Source organism: Pollicipes pollicipes, unplaced genomic scaffold, assembly GCF_011947565.3.
Source record: "Pollicipes pollicipes isolate AB1234 unplaced genomic scaffold, Ppol_2.1 Scaffold_6686;HRSCAF=7923_pilon_pilon_pilon, whole genome shotgun sequence".
NCBI lineage: Eukaryota > Metazoa > Arthropoda > Thecostraca > Pollicipedomorpha > Pollicipedidae > Pollicipes > Pollicipes pollicipes.
Window position 1 is genome coordinate 13,064,340 of NW_023596921.1, and position 18,010 is coordinate 13,082,349.

The following is an 18,010-nucleotide window of genomic DNA, read 5'->3' on the forward strand; positions in this document are numbered from 1 at the left end:
AAAACAAGGTGGGGCTGCAAGGAGCAAAGCATTTCGGATGCTAGACCTATTAACAGGAATGTCCATTAAAAAAGTGGGAATTTTATCAAAAGTTGCACTTGGCTTATGTCAGACCACACCTAGAGTATCGTGCACAAGTTTGGTCCCTATGCCTCCACAAAGAGGAGATAGGCTGGAAAGAATGCAGCAAAAAGCAGCTATGATGATAGATGGGGATGGCAACTTAAAATATAATGATAGGCTCACAGCCTTGGATTTATATTCACTGCAATGTGGTAGGACCTAGAAGGGAACTGATCGAGGACATTCAAGATTATGAAAGGTACAGACAGGGGTAGATCTACATGTAAGCACTGGAGAGTAGCCTGAGACTCATAGGAAACCATTTTAATTTTGCATCAGGTAGGAGTAGAACTATGAAGAGGCAGATGTCATTTAGTCAAGGAGAAGCGAATTATAGCAATGGAACTGTCGGGCAAAGTTTTAGGAAGTCTCCTTTGGGCAACGTTTAAAAATCCTTTGGACAAGTTCTATCGGTCCTAAAGATCTCATTTATGCCTGAATTCAGGACAGGTCAGGTGGTAAGATTAATTTCGAGGACGTATGCGGAACCTGAGGTAGGCCAACCTTGATGGGCCCATGTAGCTCTTTGTTGGTTTACAGTTGACATGAATAAATGCTCACCAAACAACACGCAGAAGGATATTTACTTTAGACTTTTTGGATCGCATATTGCTTTGCCTTAAACTACAGCTTTGATTGCCCCATGAATTGTGTATGCGTGAACCATACTGACGAAAGATTTAAACTTCTTAGTGTATGCTTCTATAAAGCCGACCACGGTTATGGCTGACTGGTGAATTAAGTCTCAGTTGACCTGGATTGCTTAAGATGCATTGGTGGAAGCGTATTATGTAAATATATTCATGTATCTATCTAAGCAGACCGTGTGTTACACTTGTGTTGGCATAAGGATGCTAAATAATTTTCGTCTGTGGCTACCTATCATCAGTAACAGTGCATGATTTTCGAGGCGCGCGAATCGAGTTGCTTGACAATGTGTTTTTTTGTCAAGGCTCAAATTTGAGGCAGGCTAAGGTCGAAAGCTTGTTCTCAATATATTGACAGTTTGACTATGATGAAACGTTGATTTCTAATTAGGCTGTCATACGTGCTCGATGAGTACCAGACCAGCGTCCCATTGAACGAAAAAACACGTCATGAATCAGGATGGTATGCCAAAATGTGCTAAATAGTTCATTAAAAGCTTTTCTGTACAGTCTCTTTAAATACGCTTGACACAAGTGAATCAGGCTCAAGTGAAATTGATGCAATGCATCGGTCTAAATCGTGATTTGGATAAAAGGGTCTTTGCGGAAAAAGAAACTCATCGCAAGAGTATTTATCACAATCATACTTTAGACACTTGACCACTTATTAAGAAAATGTTTTGTGCTGGGCATTCGACTTCACATAATGCCATACACACATAAAAGGCCAAAAATAACAGGTAACCGTTAGCCATAAGAGTTACAAGCGCTTAAGGCTCGAAATTGCAAGCGAAGTGACCTGGTTGAAGGCCAAAAGTGACTGACACAACACATACTAGTCAAGTAAGATGGCCGACCGCTAGTGGAGAGTGACCCAGCGCGTCACGGCCACGTTTGCCATCGCATATTTCACATCACTCACGTTATGTGAACCACCGCGAGTGTCATTCTCTCCGCGGCCTGTCACGCACAGGTCAAGCAGGTCACGTGACGTTTCACCGGGTCAGTCGCTCGCAGTTTATGGGGCGCACCTGGTCATAACCAGTCTCAGTGCTATGACTTGTTATAGTCCGGCCGGTCTTGCGTTTCACGGGGCTCTGTTGACCTTGTACGCAGCTGAAGTCCCGTGACTTGCGGTTCGTAAAGTCAGGTGACACTCAGCTGGTGGAGGTACAGGAGAAATACCGGAAGCAGTTCGGATGCGGTGTGAAGAACACCTGGTTTGGCTTGGTCCACGCCGTCTGGGGAGCAGGGGCACTTTCACTGTCAACTGATTGAAAACGGCTGAAATCTCAGGTTAAAAACGGCTTGAGGCAAAATGATGCAGGGAAGAAACTGTTAAATGGGTCCCGGTGGAGGTCAACAACAGAGCGTTTTATAGGTACGTGTTGTCAACACTAGTGGGCAGATTTTAAAGACGATCCGACGAAATCACAGTCAAGCTCTTCACCGGGTATTGGCCACGTGTCGGAATCTTCGCCAGTTAGCGTCTCCAGAACACACCACTGAGGAGTTTGGTTGTTTGGTTGTTTGGATTAGAGCCCTTTCAACCAGAAATTATCATTTTAGGGCTATGGGATGAAGGAGAATGGTTAGCGGTGGGGCAGACTTGCATGCACCTGAGGGGCCGACCGCCGAGCTTTAACCCGCGCATGCGCGCTGGGTACCCGGTCGGGGTCCCCCTTCTCACGGGGCTCTCAGCCCACTCGTGGCTGACGCATGCAGCCGCCCCGGACAAGTGGGTTGTCGTGAGGATGCAGGATAAAGCAGGATAGAGAATAAGAGCGACCGCACGTCCCAGTATGTAATACAGACAATTTGTGCACCAGAGGGATGAAAAAACCCCTTCCCCATAGACCCTTGCTTACACCGCCCATATATAGACCGCTATCCCCTACCAGCGTTCAGGCAGCCTGCCACGCATCTTCGGCCGGCCTCGGCCGGGGACGTACTGGTGAGCGGGCGCGTTCGGGCGGTGCGCTCTGTCGGCGGCCCGTGCAGCTGTCGTTCGTCGCTCCTCCAGTAGAGGGAGGCGATGGTAGCGGCGCAGCGGAGCGTCACCACGCCTCCGGGCTGCAGCTGGTCCGGCCGCAAGCGGAACATCAGCCCGGTCCTGGACGTGTCCAGTCCGTCCCCGTCGCGCGTGGCCGGGTACTTCCTCACGAGGTCGGGGTCCGCCTGCTTGCAGGTCAGGCCAGGTCAGGTACGTGTCAAGTCAGGTCAGGTCTGCGTCAGGTCACGCCAGATCAGGTTCTTGGCAAGTCAGGTCCGTGTCATTTTTCAGTCCATCACGCACTCGGGATTGTTCTTTGGATAGGTTAGATCACGTCAGTGTCCATTGGTAAACAGGTCAGGAGCTGCCAGTGGACACCTCCGTCGTTTCACTCTCCTCAACACCCTGAGGACTCCCATGATACTGGAATTCGTTCAAGTCACGTCCAAGCCCAAGTCATGTCCATCACGTCACGTACGGTTCGACAGTTGGGTAACAAAGAACATGTCAGCCTGTCCATGTTGGCTCGTCTCCATGTCAGCCTATTCATGTTGGCCCTTTTGAGACCTTTATGCTTTCAGGCGCGTCACACACGAATAACTGCGCACTAGCGAGTGCGCAGCGTTCACCTGACCTGTACGTTGTTGATGTACCACTTGAGAGAGGCGGCCGGCCTACTCTTGGCTGAGGTGCAGTTGACGTGCACCGGCTCCCCAATGCGGTACATTTCCCGGTCGCCCGAGATCTGAGGTCCCTCCGTCGGCACAGCTAGAGGGAAGGGGGCGGGGTGCGCCACATTGATCAAAAGCTCGGACGATGAGTTTGGGACGAGATGATCCATCAGTCGGAAGCTTCGCCTATTCGCCTCTTCCTCCCACGGTAGGGCTATCCTTATGAGATTACGCTTGTCATGGGCCATCAGACGACCTTGCAGCAATCTGAAGCACATTGCGGGCATGCCTATTTCTAAGGAGTGTGTAAAAAGCCCCAACCAATCCCACTACACTGCGATTGCACTAGTCCGACTCGTGCTAACTCGATGACATGATATAGACTGCAATTCACGCGACAACCGCACAGCACCCCGCTGAAGGTCACGGCCGACAACCGTCACGGAGCTCACCGACCACGCTCAGATCGCCATGTCCGTGCACGGTGACGTAGGTGGGCGCCTCGGTGGCGATCTCACAGCGGAACCTCCCCGACGAGCGGAGCGTCACCGGCCGCAGCACCACCGTCGTCATGTTGCTGGCCACCGCCTGCGGGCACAGCGGACACCGTGAAGCGTGGCCAGCACCACCGTCGTCATGTTGCTGGCCACCGCCTGCGGGCACAGCGGACACCGGTGAAGCGTGGCCAGCACCACCGTCGTCATGTTGCTGGCCACCGCCTGCGGGCACAGCGGACACCGATGAAGCGTGGCCAGCATCACCGCCGCTGGACGGCGTTTTGACGCATCTGGCGAACGCGTCAGTGGCTCGATTTGATAAGGTTTCAGTGAGACTGAGCTGGACGGCGATTGCGACGTGACGCTTCTCTCGGGCCAGCGTACTTAGGGCTCATCCAGTGACGTTCACAAGCATTAGGTTCATACACTGACTTGATTAAAAAACATTGCAAAGCGTGCCCACCGAACAGCATCAGCGACGGCACCTCCACACGCCCCATCCACAGACCCGGCGACGGCACCTCCACACGCCTCATCCACAGACCCGGCGACGGAACCTCCACACGACTCACACCAGACTGGGTGACGGCACCTCCACACGCCTCATCACAGACCCGGCGACGGCACCTCCATACGCCCCATCCACAGACCCGGCGACGGCACCTCCACACGCCTCATCCAGACCCGCACGGTACCTCCACACGACTCCACGCAGACTGGTGACGGCACCTCCACACGCCTCATCCACAGACCCGGCGACGGCACCTCCACACGCCTCATCCACAACCCGGCGACGGACCTCCATACGCCTCATTCACAGACCCGCGACGACTACAACCCCTACGCCTCATCCACAGACCCGGCGACGGCACCTCCCACGCCCCATCCACAGACCCGCAACGGTACCTCCATACGACTCACACGCCACTGGGTGACGGCACCTCCACACGCCTCATACGCAGAGCCGGCCCACACGTCTCATCCACAGACCCGGCGACGGCACCTCCACACGCCTCATCCACAGACCCGGCGACGGCACCTCCACACGCCCCATCCACAGACCCGGCGACGGCACCTCCACACGCCTCATCCACAGACCCGGCGACGGGACCTCCATACGCCTCATACCAGAACCGGCGACGGCACCTCCATACGCCTATCCACAGACCCTGACGGTACCTCTATACGCCTCATCCACAGACCCGGTGACGGCACCTCCACATGCCCCATCCACAGACTCGGTGACGGCACCTCCACACGCCTCATACGCGGAGCCGGTCCACACGTCTCATCCACAGACCCGGCGACGGCGACCTCCATACGCCTCATCCACAGACCCGGCGACGGGAACTCCATACACCTCATACGCAGACTGGGTGGCTGTGCCTCCACACGCCTCATCCACAGACCCGGTCCACGCGCCTCATCCACAGACCAGGCGACGGAGCCTCCACACGCCTCATCCACAGACTCGGTCTACACGTCTCACCCACAGACCCGGCAACGGCACCTCCACACGCCTCATACGCAGACCGGGTCTACAAACGTGGAATCGACGTAAGGCGCATGCACTGAGTTAAATACACGACGCACACTTTAGCAGTCAGCGATTTGTTGCCTCTTAACAGCACTTCTCTCAGTAGCACCAATCAATAACATCATTCAATAGTTCAGTAGCTAAGTAGCACGATTTATCACATACGATGCCTCATCACATCGCTAATGATGGACCACCATACGGACGTGGGGTGACTGATGCGTTACCGGCGTACACGACCCAGCTGTAACTCATCAGTGTTATTCCTTGCGTGCCTCCTCGAGGCGGTGTATTTTGGAAAGGTCGTCTGCTTGATGTTTTGACATTCATCCATCTGTCTTAGCATTCTCTTTTTTTCTCATTTCTTTTTTTGTTTTTTTGTCTTTTCATTCTTTTTTTGTCATTGTCTTTTCACTCTCTTAGCATCCTCATTCTTAACCATAACACGCTCCCAGTCAACCGGCTCATCACTGGCATGTTGAAAGCCACCTTTTTGAAACCTTAGATGTTAAAATAAGTCAAGCTGATATCTCTCGAAGTCATCTCGTGACCACACTCGTGACCGCACTCGTGACCACACTCGTGACCACACTTGTGACCACACTTGTGACCACACTCGTGACCACACTTGTGACCACACTCGTGACCACACTTGTGACCACACTCGTGACCACACTCGTGACCACACTCGTGACCACACTCGTGACCACACTCGTGACCACACTTGTGACCACACTCGTGACCACACTCGTGACCACACTCGTGACCACACTTGTGACCACACTCGTGACCACACTTGTGACCACACTCGTGACCACACTCGTGACCACACTTGTGACCACACTCGTGACCACACTTGTGACCACACTTGTGACCACACTTGTGACCACACTTGTGACCACACTCGTGACCACACTCGTGACCACACTCGTGACCACACTTGTGACCACACTCGTCGTGACCACACTTGTGACCACACTTGTGACCACACTTGTGACCACTCGTGACCACACTCGTGACCACACTTCGTGACCACACTCGTGACCACACTCGTGACCACACTCGTGACCACACTCGTGACCACACTCGTGACCACACTCGTGACCACACTCGTGACCACACTCGTGACCACACTCGTGACCACACTCGTGACCACACTCGTGACCACACTCGTGACCACACTCGTGACCACACTCGTGACCACACTCGTGACCACACTCGTGACCACACTCGTGACCACACTCGTGACCACACTTGTGACCACACTCGTGACCACACTCGTGACCACACTCGTGACCACACTCGTGACCACACTCGTGACCACACTCGTGACCACACTCGTGACCACACTTGTGACCACACTCGTGACCACACTCGTGACCACACTCGTGACCACACGTGATCAGTCATTCGGGATCATAAGCACGGGTTAAAGCGTAAATTATTATATGTGGCAAGCATGAGAGCCAGCGCAAGAAATCTGAACTTATAATGTCGAAACAAGTAAATGACTACTGCAGTCGAATGGCCTCCGAATCCAAATATCAAAACGGCAAAAAACCGGGGCTCAGTGACATCATGGCAAATTTCACACACTAAGGTGGGCAGGTAATGTCACCCACGTGCATGCAAACAAACCTAGGATATTTTAAGATGAATGGATACAAGATATGTCGCCGCCGGCGCATTCTTACTTTTAAAGGACTTCATCATTTCGCCTTTTTGCGGGCAGTACTTACGTCGTTTGGCCACTTCGACGGCTTGACCTCTTACCTGCAACCCGCCTCAACCTTTTATTGGCAATCTCTCAACTCCATATGGGTTATGGGTTAATGCCTAATGGCATATAACCCTTACAGCGCCACCTCTGACGCTGCCCTCTTAGCCGGCAGCACACTCACGTCAACGAAGACGCCCGGCTGGCTGAAGGTCTTCACGGGCGGCGACTCGCCAGGCGAGAAGCGGTAGAACTCCTGGCCGTTGCGGTACCAGTTGACGGTGTAGATGCGCTCCCCAGGCTCCAACCGGAAGAAGCAGGAGAGCTGGGCGCGTCCACCGAGCGGCACCGGCGACGGCACCTCCACGCGCGTCATTCGCAGACTGGCCGCTCCTGCCGCAGCGAGAGCAGGTGGAGCGGGTGTCGTGGTCAAAACCGTTGTCGCGTAGTTAAATTCATGTCGTTTAATGACCCTAAAAGTCATCAAACCGTGTTGTGTTAGTTTGCCACACAGGTCGGTCACAAGGCCGCCCGCATTACAAGAAAGCTTCACACTTCGCGAAAATGCGCTCGTTTTGGCGACTGCTGGCTTTGAACAATGGAAAGTCTGAACATTATCTAAATTACTTCCGGAACAAAATGCACACCATAACGCGACGACATGAACGACGGCGGCGCGTCAGGCCAAGCTAAACCCGGCGTGCGCCTCTGGGTTAGACGAGTGTGATTCGTGAACATCCAGCTGCCTCACAACGCCCCGGGTAGGTTCTTTGCTTCCTTATTTGCGGCGGGAATTAAATGAGGGAGGAAGAAAAGAAGGACGCTGACAGATTTACCACGCATAATCTTCAAACAGTATGCTAAGGCATGGTAAACATGCCGTTAGCATGATTGGATGAGACATTCCGCCCAACTTCGCAGATGAGTCCAAAGCCACAAGAACAAAGCTGATAGTCAGGCAGCGGTAAAATGACTACATTTTTAACTTGTGCAGCCTGAAAGATACCATTATTTCAGATTGCTTTAGGCGGCCGCAGCTGTCGGCTGCATCCATCCGTAATGCGGTGGCAACGCTCGCGTATCATATAAGCGTCAGACGGACTAGAAGAACTCTGCAACTGCATAGCTTTAAGGTTGATAAACCGCAGGCGTCATACATAACAAAGTGACGTTGATAAGGAGTGCAACAAATGTTTCGGTTATGAGGTAAGAACCGTGCAACTGTTGCGTTGGTACCCTACACAAACAACAGCTTAAAGTCAGACAACACCGATCTTAGAATCTACAGCGCCTAACAAAAAGAGCGGGTAGTCAATACGGCCACAGCGCCGACACATCCCGCTCTCAAAGGCAAGGGGACGGCCTGGCACGAGACTGATCTCCTGCCAGTGGTATGTGCATACGAGCTGCGGCAGATAGAGAGGGACTCGCGCTCCGCAGCGCTATGCGACGCAGCCGGACGCGAGCTCGCCGCAACTTCCACCGTGTGGAGCCGCCAGTGCCTCGGAACTTCCACCGTGCGGAGCCGCCAGTGCCTGGCAACTTCCACCGTGCGGAGCCGCCAGTGCCTGGCAACTTCCACCGTGCGGAGCCGCCAGCGCCTGGCAACTTCCACCGTGCGGAGCCGCCAATGCCTGGCAACTTCCACCGTGCGGAGCCGCCAGTGCCTCGCAACTTCCACCGTGGGGAGCCAGGGCGGATGCACGTGCCGTTTGGAGATCCGCTCCTAAAAACAGGCCGGTGCTGCCTGAATGACGATCAATTTTGTCCTGTGAGGGATCCCATCATGAAGCCTGTTTGAAACGATGACATCAAACCTGAAATTACTCAACAAAAAGTTATCCATTGTTCTTGATCGAATGATAGCACTAGCTAACTTGATTTGACTGAAATCTAGTGTGCTTTATTTCCTTCCGGATGGCGACGTTTGGACAGGATTTCAGGCTTTCGCAGTCAAATGTCACTGCTCCATACTCATAGCCAATAGTTGAAAGGTCCCTAGGTACGTGCATATGTCTGACCGTCCTTCGGCAAAGAGACGGCCACTGACACCCAGAAATATGCTTGTCCACAACTTCTTGGACCTGGTCTCTACGCCGGACACACATGGCAAAATCTGTTTCGACTGCAAGTGAGCACTTTCAGTGGAGCTATGGCGACAACGACGAGTGCCTTCGGATATGGAATATGATCAGTCGTTGCCCCACTTCTGTCGCTACCTACATCGCCTTCGAAGTCTGGCCAATTGCACCAATCATAAACTGAAACAACTCAGGCCAGGCAGAGCGCGTTGGAAACTACATCACAAACTATTGACACTAGCTAGCTTTGTGCTATCGAATTATGTTCATGCTTTGAACTGCTCCTCCCAGTCATGGAATCACATTTTTGGCCCAGCTGATAGGACATTGACACGGAGGAGTGCAGGCAAAGGGCTTATATGGTTTGCGACGGGTTAGGGCTAGAGCTTCTGGGGGACCACGTCCCATTTACAGCACCTGCGCACTGCGAACAGACTGCAGATTCCGGATACGTGGTCCGTTCACGCAACCGTTTCTGTTTTCAGCGCGTTGGACGCGCGTACGTGGTAGTGCCTTGTTATAAACCAACCATGCACCTACCTATGTCATTCGATTGCTAGATAATGACATCACTTTTGGCAGATGTCGCTTCTGCACACAGGACTGGGTTTCTTTTCCATCTTCCGCCTGGTCCTGCTGTACGATCTTTTAAAGAAGCCCAAGTAATTTTGAGTTGGGTGTTCAATTAACCAGCACGTGACTAGGGGCGTGGCCAGGATTTGTGACGAGGGGGGGGGGGGGAGGCAGCCCATTGACAGTACATACATGCCGCTAAAACACTAACAGTTCCCACAAACGCGAATAAGTACAGCATCTATTTTCCAGTGAGTCTCCGCTTGGCTGCGACAATAAACATGACTTACGTTCGTCATATTTGTGACGGTTAACAGTGGTTTACCAATGGCAGATTTCATGCACGCCTGCATAGTCAAAATGGCTTGAATGAACAGCTGGATCTCGCGCATGAATAAAACCGTGACCAGCAGACCGTTTTAGATCTCAATTCGAGCACCCTCGGGTGCGTAGCACACGTCACACTTCTTCTTCATGACGTCACCGCATGCGCGTCTGGCGTGATGAAAAAGCCTGTGTGAACAGACTATGATATGTACAGCACGCCACGTATAAATGGGCTGCCAATGCTGGTCCCACTGGCGCCAAAAACAGACGAATGAGTCGCTTGCCATGTATATCCACGCGGCTTTCCGCCGACCTTGATAATACATTGTAGATCATGCTCTGCGCCAATGTACAATTGTGAGCGCGTGGCCCGACGAACGCGGTGGTCACGCCATCTGAACCCGCGTGCTAGGACAGCCGTGGAAAGGGACGACATATGTATCGCGCGGTGCCCCAGTACAAGAAAAAAGCAATCACTTAAGATCTATCCAACGCCTTAAAGCGTCAGGCCAAAACTAGGATTCGCAACATAATTGGACAACATGACTTTGTTCTCGGTAGGCGTGTATCGTGTACGGTGTTTGTGGGGTCATTGGAAGGTTGACCTAGTATTTTCATCCACATACGACCTGTGCTGCCACGATGTAAGTTGACAAGAGTTTGAGAATGACCCAACTGTTGTGGATTGACCCCATTATGTACAATACGGTGTCATGTTGCTGCCGATGTAAGTCAATGCAATGCAAGGACGAAACAGTTTTCCCGGTTTACCAGATTGTGACATGCAGTGTTTTCCAGTGTCGCGGTGAAAGGTACCTTCGTTCCTCACAGAGTAGGCTAAATCCCCACGCCCCTCGTTGGCTGCACCTGCAGTAACACGATAACTTCAACCTCATGATCTTAAAAGAGGTGATTGATGACGCACACAAATGACTGCTTAGCACCAGCCACGACAAAGGCGAAAGAAGGGAATGCGAGATCGTATCAGATAAGTGTACCGTCATTTCTGTCTGCTTGCATTTATTTCCAGAAAGTACGGTCTGTGCAGATTCCAACAACTCCTCAAAAGTCATATCCGGTCGCGACTGCAGCACACTTTCTTTCCGCAAAATTGAGGCTTCCCCTTCAACTTAAACCGAGTGAAATAAGCTGCTCTCGTCAGGAATATCAGCGCAAAACGATGCGCAGTTGGACGGCTACGGCTGAGCTCACGAGAGAATGGGGTGGAGAGAGGTGGTATCGCCCGGAAGAATGCAATTCCAGCCAGGACGCTGCGCCAGTAAACTGTGGTGCCGACTGACGCCAGTAATGAATGGACAGCGGGGATGTGGGTGGACAGGCTGTGGCGCTGGACTGCCTGAGGGACAATGGTTCGGCGAAATCTGGGTTGGAGTGCAAAGGCTATGCTTCCGTTTAGGTCATTCATGCGTGCAACTCATCACCTTTAAAGTGATTGTCCGAAGCCTGTAACCCGATCCTCGTAAATGCGATTCCTATTACATCAGGTTTTGAAATCATCTTTTAAATAGCTGCACTGTGTGATGACTAAGTAAACCACAGTTTGGATGCGACGTCTTCCCCTTTACAAGCATTTTAGAATGACAACTTCAGCGGACGTCAGCCGTGTAGCGATATCACTTCAGCAGGCGTCAGCCGTGTAGCGACATCACTTCAGCAGGCGTCAGCCGTGTAGCGATATCACTCTGCATGCTGAAGTGTTCTTGCTAAAGTCATTGCTCTGCCGCAGCACACGCTCGTAACAACGCATCGCTTATCAGACAGCGCGGCCACAAAATGCATGACCAAGATGACAAGCAAGCATCATCAACACGAGCGGCAAGAGCCACGCTGGGTCAGTCCGTCCCAGACCGCCTCTCATGGCGCTACCACCCGCTCATTGAGGCCTGCTCGCCACCGTCCCCACAGCGACGGTCCTCACTCCGCGCTCACCGTGCAGAATCAGCGCCAACAGAAGCCGCGCCGCGCCGCCGCCCATCCTGGCGGCTGTGTGGTGCTCCGCCGACTGTTCGCCCCGGTCCGATGCACCTCTGGTCGCTGCCCGTCCCACACTGGACAGCCCTGCTGCGTCGGCGCTGGCGGCGGCGGCGGCGGCGTGAGGCCCGTCGGAGGCGGCGGAGGCGATGAGGGGCTTGTCGGAGACGCCGGTAGCGATAGCGGTGTGAGGCCCGTCGGAGTCGGCGATGGACCGGCTCGCCGCTGTGCTATAGGCGGCTGGCCGAGCAGGGTCGGGTTGCTGGGCTGATGGACGAGATGCGTTCACTGAAATGTTCACTGACAGAAACACGCTCGTCAGGTCGAGGCCTGCGTATAGCTAGGTGCGTCAGCTTTTAATGCTCTCTGTCGATGTGACACCTTAAGATGAGTAATGCCTGACCGGTGCTCATAAGATGGATAAGTGATAAAGTTCGTACGTCAACTTCCCGGTGTCCGTCTCATTGCCTATGGATGCTCACTGGACTCTGTTGAGTTGTTACCGTGAATGTTATAGAATGTGTGGGCGGTGTGGTTGGCCAGTATACCGTACCATTGACGGCAGGGAGACGGACAGCCAAACGGCCTGAATGAGCGGCGAAACACGGCCAGCTCTCGTGAGGGCGGCAGACCAGCGATCACCCAGCAACTGGGTCAAAGCCAGTTCAGTAAGTCGGCGTCAGGCAGTGTTCGTACCCGTATGCTGCGGCAACTCCGAGTAAAAAGATGCACCAGTTGTTCGCCTGAGTTGCACAGAGATGTTAAGTGGACGCAAATGTACGCCCTTTCAGTGCCTTTTTCAGGACGTGGTGCTCTTCAAAACTGGAGAACAAAGCACGGGCCTCAGCTGAACACACCGTTACCCAGGTGGGCCATCAGCTGCTGGCCCTCTCCACCGGCGATCACAGGCCAGGTGGTGGAGACAGGGGACGTGGAGCCTCACCGATTGTCGCTCGCCCCAATCGACTGCCTCTCGCCTCACTCTGGCTACCCTGCGCTCGGTAGAAAGACACGGAGATGACAGGCTGAGGCGGAAAGAAAGAGACGAAGATGGCGTGCCATCAGCACCGCCGGTGGCGCTCGGAGAGAGTTGAAAAACATTCGCCGGCCGGTGGGCTCCAGTCTGTTTTCGAACGCCAGAACTCCTGGCTATCGTGCTTCCGATCGCTTCAGAAGCCAAAGCCGTCCCGGAAATTTACGGGCGCGATTCGCTCTCGCTCCAACGCCGTCCGTCTAAACACCCGACTGCATAATTAGATGTGCTCCCTATTGAGCAGCGCTAAAATCGGAAGCGCGCTGGGAACCGGAAAACATTGTAACGACTAGGCTGGTGACTTCCTGCCTGCGCCAATGATCGCCGTCACTGATTTTACATGTAACTTGCGGCACTTTCGCAGACAGAACACAAAGGTGCACAGCGTCCACTACCACAAGTCATAGTCATAACCTTCAAACTTGTTTTGTGGACACAGTTCACAATATCAGCATAACAACCACGCACAGACGCGGGTATTGCAGCCCCATAGGCGTAGGAACACGAGGAGGGAGGCAAACGGGTCATGCTTCTACTTTTATTGACACTTTAACGTGAAATATAACATAAGAGATGCATTGAAATTACCCCCCCCCCTTATTTTATAATGAATCTCCTTGCTCGTAAGGTGCACCGTCCTCTTTTGGAGTTCCACGGATGCTAGAAGTGTCCTAGTCAATGTGAAGGCCCTCTTCTAGCAACATCGCACGGTCAAGCTGGCCGTGAGTGACAACACGTGACATGAGAACATTGCCCGAGCCGTCATCCCCGACCACAGCAGCGACGTGACGTATGTACATAGCCTGAGCCATCATCCCCGACCCCAGCAGCGACGTGACGTATGTACATAGCCTGAGTCATCATCCCCGACCCCAGTGGCATCTGGACCGCCCAGAGAAAAGCATGTGGATTTCCACCGCAATTGCAGATGTCACGTCAGTCGCGATCGCTGCTAATTATTCAGCGAGGCTCCTGCCGTGATGTATATCACGTCAGCCGCTTCCGGGAAGCGCTCCGCTGCGTGCAACCATTTGTGGCAGACTGAGGGGGCGTGAAACGAGGCATAGATCACCCGGCCGGCCTTGCGTAGGCTGATGTCGGGGAGGGCTGCGGTGCTCGCCGACCCTGGGTCGGTCCCACGGGCTCCGTCTGGCTTTGCGGAACCTCCAGAGAGGCTCCGTCTGTCCGAGATCCACCTCGGTGGGAGTGGGATGCCGGGTTATGAGCAGGAAGGCTCATGAATTCCTGGATGTTAACGTTGATGTAAATATGCCGTGTGATTTTGTGCTTATAGGCTCAAGGGTGATGAGTCCCATAATCAGATTGTTATTGCCGGAATGATTTATGCCTACATAAAACCACTCTTCTTCGGATGTATGTGGTGCTTCTTGCTTTGCTACCAAATCGCTCTTTCCGATGCAACTCGTCGACAGGGCTTTCGCTCCAGCATAAGTCAGAAAAGGAATTTACACACTGCAGGAGACGGATGGGGAGTTGGTCAGCATACCGGCAATGACTTAACATTTATCGACGCCGCTGCACTCCCTCGCGTTTTGCGAAAGTAGTACATAAGATGCGATTAAAATTAAAGGGGAAATACCGAACCCTTCTTTGCTTGTAATTATTTCAAAGCTATGACTCATTTGCGAAAGTTGAATAACTGTATTGAAAAACGTAATCAAATGCCAACATCAATAAGCCGTTGGTTTGATATGCCTCTCAGATGTTGAATACCTGGGAAAGGTATGGGATATCATTATCTTCCCTGCAGGTTATCATTGCGAAGGATAGCATAATCTAATAGCGAATGTATATTAAATACCTTAATGTTTTCATGACACGATTTGTAAACTACCCTTTCACAGACTTTTCAACAGCAAGATGCATCGCTAGGCCTGGGACGAGCGAATCAATAACAGACGTGGCAGTGATCCATTATCAGGTAAATAGTATTTCCCTGAGATAGCAGAGCCATGGCCTTGGGAAACCAATACCCTTGGGAACGATTGTGGAATGAAAAGCCCGATCTCCATGTTAATTTAGCAGGCAGAGGTTTACTGAAGTGATATCCACGACTTTTTTAAGATTGTGTTGCTTCAACATAATCTGGTTATGGTCTACCGAGGCCAAGCAGCTTAAGGCGACAAAATCAAACATTTTTTATTGAAACAGATTTTCAGTGACCGTGACCAAAGCCAAAAACAGAACTGAGATTAAGATGTCGATCACGTGTATTGCCACCATACAATTTATGGTGAGACCGGTTTCAAAAAGGTCACGATGGCCGCTTCCCGGTCATTGCTGATGAAACTGTAGATTCAACTGTGTGGAGATCGCCTTGTGATCGACTGACGTCACCTTTTCCGACATCACGCAGCGTACGTTTGGTTTCACGCATTCTTCTGTTCTGATTACAGAGATCTGGCAACAGTACTTTACACGCGCTCAGGCGGGGGAGGGGAGTCAATTTGACCCCAAGGCTTTTCTAGAATGATTTCAGAACAGTGCCGTGAAGCCGCGCCAAATTCTGTACAGCTGTGTGCAATTTGGTATTAAATGTTTTGGTATGGCACATTGTATTAACTTTTTAGGGTAACTGACCTACATGGTACTTCAAGGTTAGGTCGTGGCTGTCAGCGGAGGTTATTTCTAGGGAGTCGTTCAATCTCATGCGACCACGGAGTGATCGATGAAGCCGCGCATCTCGGAAATAGTTGCTTGGAAAAAAATTAAATCTATAACAAAACAACACATTCCATTAGCCTAGGGTCAGGTGTGAAGGCCAGACTGAGGTCAACACCAACCTACTGCTGTACGCGAGAATTTGCTTTATCTGACCGTTTCTGGTGCTCATTTCGAATTTGTTAATGACAGGGATCACAACAGATATGTACCATAGATTTATTAAAGGTCAGAGTAGGTCACTGATATAAAATAACCTACTTAAACATTTTTAGAAACATGCCGCCTAGTGTCGAACAAGGTCACTGCCTTTAAATTAATTCCATCGACCTCTTAATTAGAACAGATATCGTGCTTAACGGCGATGGAATGAGATGGTCTGGGGGCCCTTTGGATACCAGTCTGGAGTTTGGCATTTTTAATCTTATTTGACCCCAAGGTCATGACCTAGGAACCTCAAACGTTCAAAAACGAAGTCCACATACAAACCATCCCGCCCTGTTAATTCAGTGCTTTTAGCTATTTTAGTTTTCGAGGTCTCAAGGGGACAAGCTGACCTGCATTCGAGGAAAGGGTATTCAACCGGCCACCCGGGCGCGTGTTAAAATGCTACCAAAGTCGGCGAATCCCTGACTTTCGTTCAACAGGAGTGACTAGCCGCACACGTCGACACACGGTGTCGCCATTACGTCCGCCCCTTCTTTCACCCGTCAGACCGTACTGGTTTCGTGCTCTCCGATGAGGGGGTCGTCGATGTCTATGTTCGCTGCCGCCTGCCAGACTGTACTGGTTTCGTGCTCTCTGATGAGGGGGGTCGTCATTGTCTATGCTCGCTGTCGCCTGTCTGACCGTTCTGGTTTCGTGCTCTCCGATGAGGGGGTCGTCGTTGTCTATGTTTAAATTGAGATGGGATAGATGGGGGCACAGATTGTTCACCTGGCAATGTGGCGAAAAACTATGCAGAATCAAAAATGCTATACCCGGATTATTTACATCAATATATATATATATATATATATATATATATATATATATATATATATATATATCGTTGTAATGCAGGCAGTGCAACTTTTAGAGGAGTTTTACTTATTGTAAAATACGCGAGGCTGTGATTGATGGTCGCCAAGTTATCATCTGCAGGAAATCATGCCAGCAGAGTTGGCGCAGGACGTCGCAACAGAAAATGTATCCAAATAAGGCTCGCACTGCCTGTGATCTCGCTCGTACACCTGCGGCTGAAGCGACCAGGGGCACAGGGACACACACACGTCCATGGACGCAGGGATTGTTCCATATTTTAATGGGGGTTTTGAATTAAAACAGCCATTTCGGTGATTACTCATTGCAGTTCGCAGCCCTGCGCTTCTTACGTCCTTAAGACCTCTAGTCTTTTTTAGCTGGACGTCCGTGAAGATGTGCAGGCTGTTCTGTGCAGACTATTTAAAAGTCATTCAGGCATGCATGACGTTATAGAAACGTCCTTTAAATCCTGCCACCCCAACGATCATGTGGCGTCGAATGTTATACAACACTCAAAGCCAGGAAAAATATAATCGTCAAGCGGCTCATATCTGGCGTTCATGAGCACCATTTCCAAATACGGTCCTCAACTGGCTCTCAGGCAATGTTGTGTAGCATCTTAAGCTTCAATCATGAATCGCATTTTGTGCCACATAATAGGTGCTAGTTATTACGGAAATAAAACTTGCAATAAACTTAGGTAAGAAAAGTGACCCTTTGTCTTTCGCAGGAATGTGTTGCAGAAGACAGGCTTGTCTGACACCTCCGCTGAGCATCTCACACGACAGGCCGCATATCATGTCGCACACACTCCACTGGTTGGCCGGGGAAGCGGACCCTGCAGTACCGGAGACGCGCAGTTGCAGAAATGTAATCCTTATGCTGGGGTAAAAGACGTTCGTTGTTCTTCAAAACGGCGCATCAAACGGCCGGTATTTCAGTTTTGAACAAAAACTGCCGGGCTCCTTACAAACATATCGGGACTTGCTTTTGTTCCTAAATCGCAGGTACAGTCATGCGAACAAATAATAACAATTCTCCTACACGGATGTCTGTGTCAGTGATTTGAAAGAGAACCAAAAACTGGTAAAGGGCTCTGAACGTCTCGAAGGCA

General features: G+C 51.5%; 1 protein-coding gene across 1 annotated transcript; it reads right to left on the reverse strand.

Annotated features, from left to right (window-relative positions):
• Positions 1-12,162, reverse strand: LOC119107934 (uncharacterized). Its single transcript, XM_037231528.1, has 7 exons — positions 12,117-12,162; positions 7,370-7,578; positions 4,127-4,153; positions 3,887-4,022; positions 3,398-3,531; positions 2,723-2,948; positions 1-2,011 (listed from the first exon to the last, which is right to left on the reverse strand). The coding sequence occupies exons 1-7, from the start codon at positions 12,160-12,162 to the stop codon at positions 1,917-1,919; spliced, it is 873 nt and encodes a 290-aa protein (XP_037087423.1). The 3' UTR covers positions 1-1,916.
• Between the last annotated feature and the right edge of the window lie 5,848 nt (positions 12,163-18,010).

Excerpts from the sequence above, each read along its gene's own strand:
- LOC119107934 (XM_037231528.1), bottom strand. The coding sequence starts at position 12,162 with ATGGGCGGCGGCGCGGCGCGGCTTCTGTTGGCGCTGATTCTGCACG. Across the intron at positions 7,579-12,116 it reads GTTGGCGCTGATTCTGCACG|GAGCGGCCAGTCTGCGAATG; the intron begins GTGAGCGCGGAG and ends TCGCTGCGGCAG. Across the intron at positions 4,154-7,369 it reads AGCCGGGCGTCTTCGTTGAC|GCGGTGGCCAGCAACATGAC; the intron begins GTGAGTGTGCTG and ends CTGTGCCCGCAG.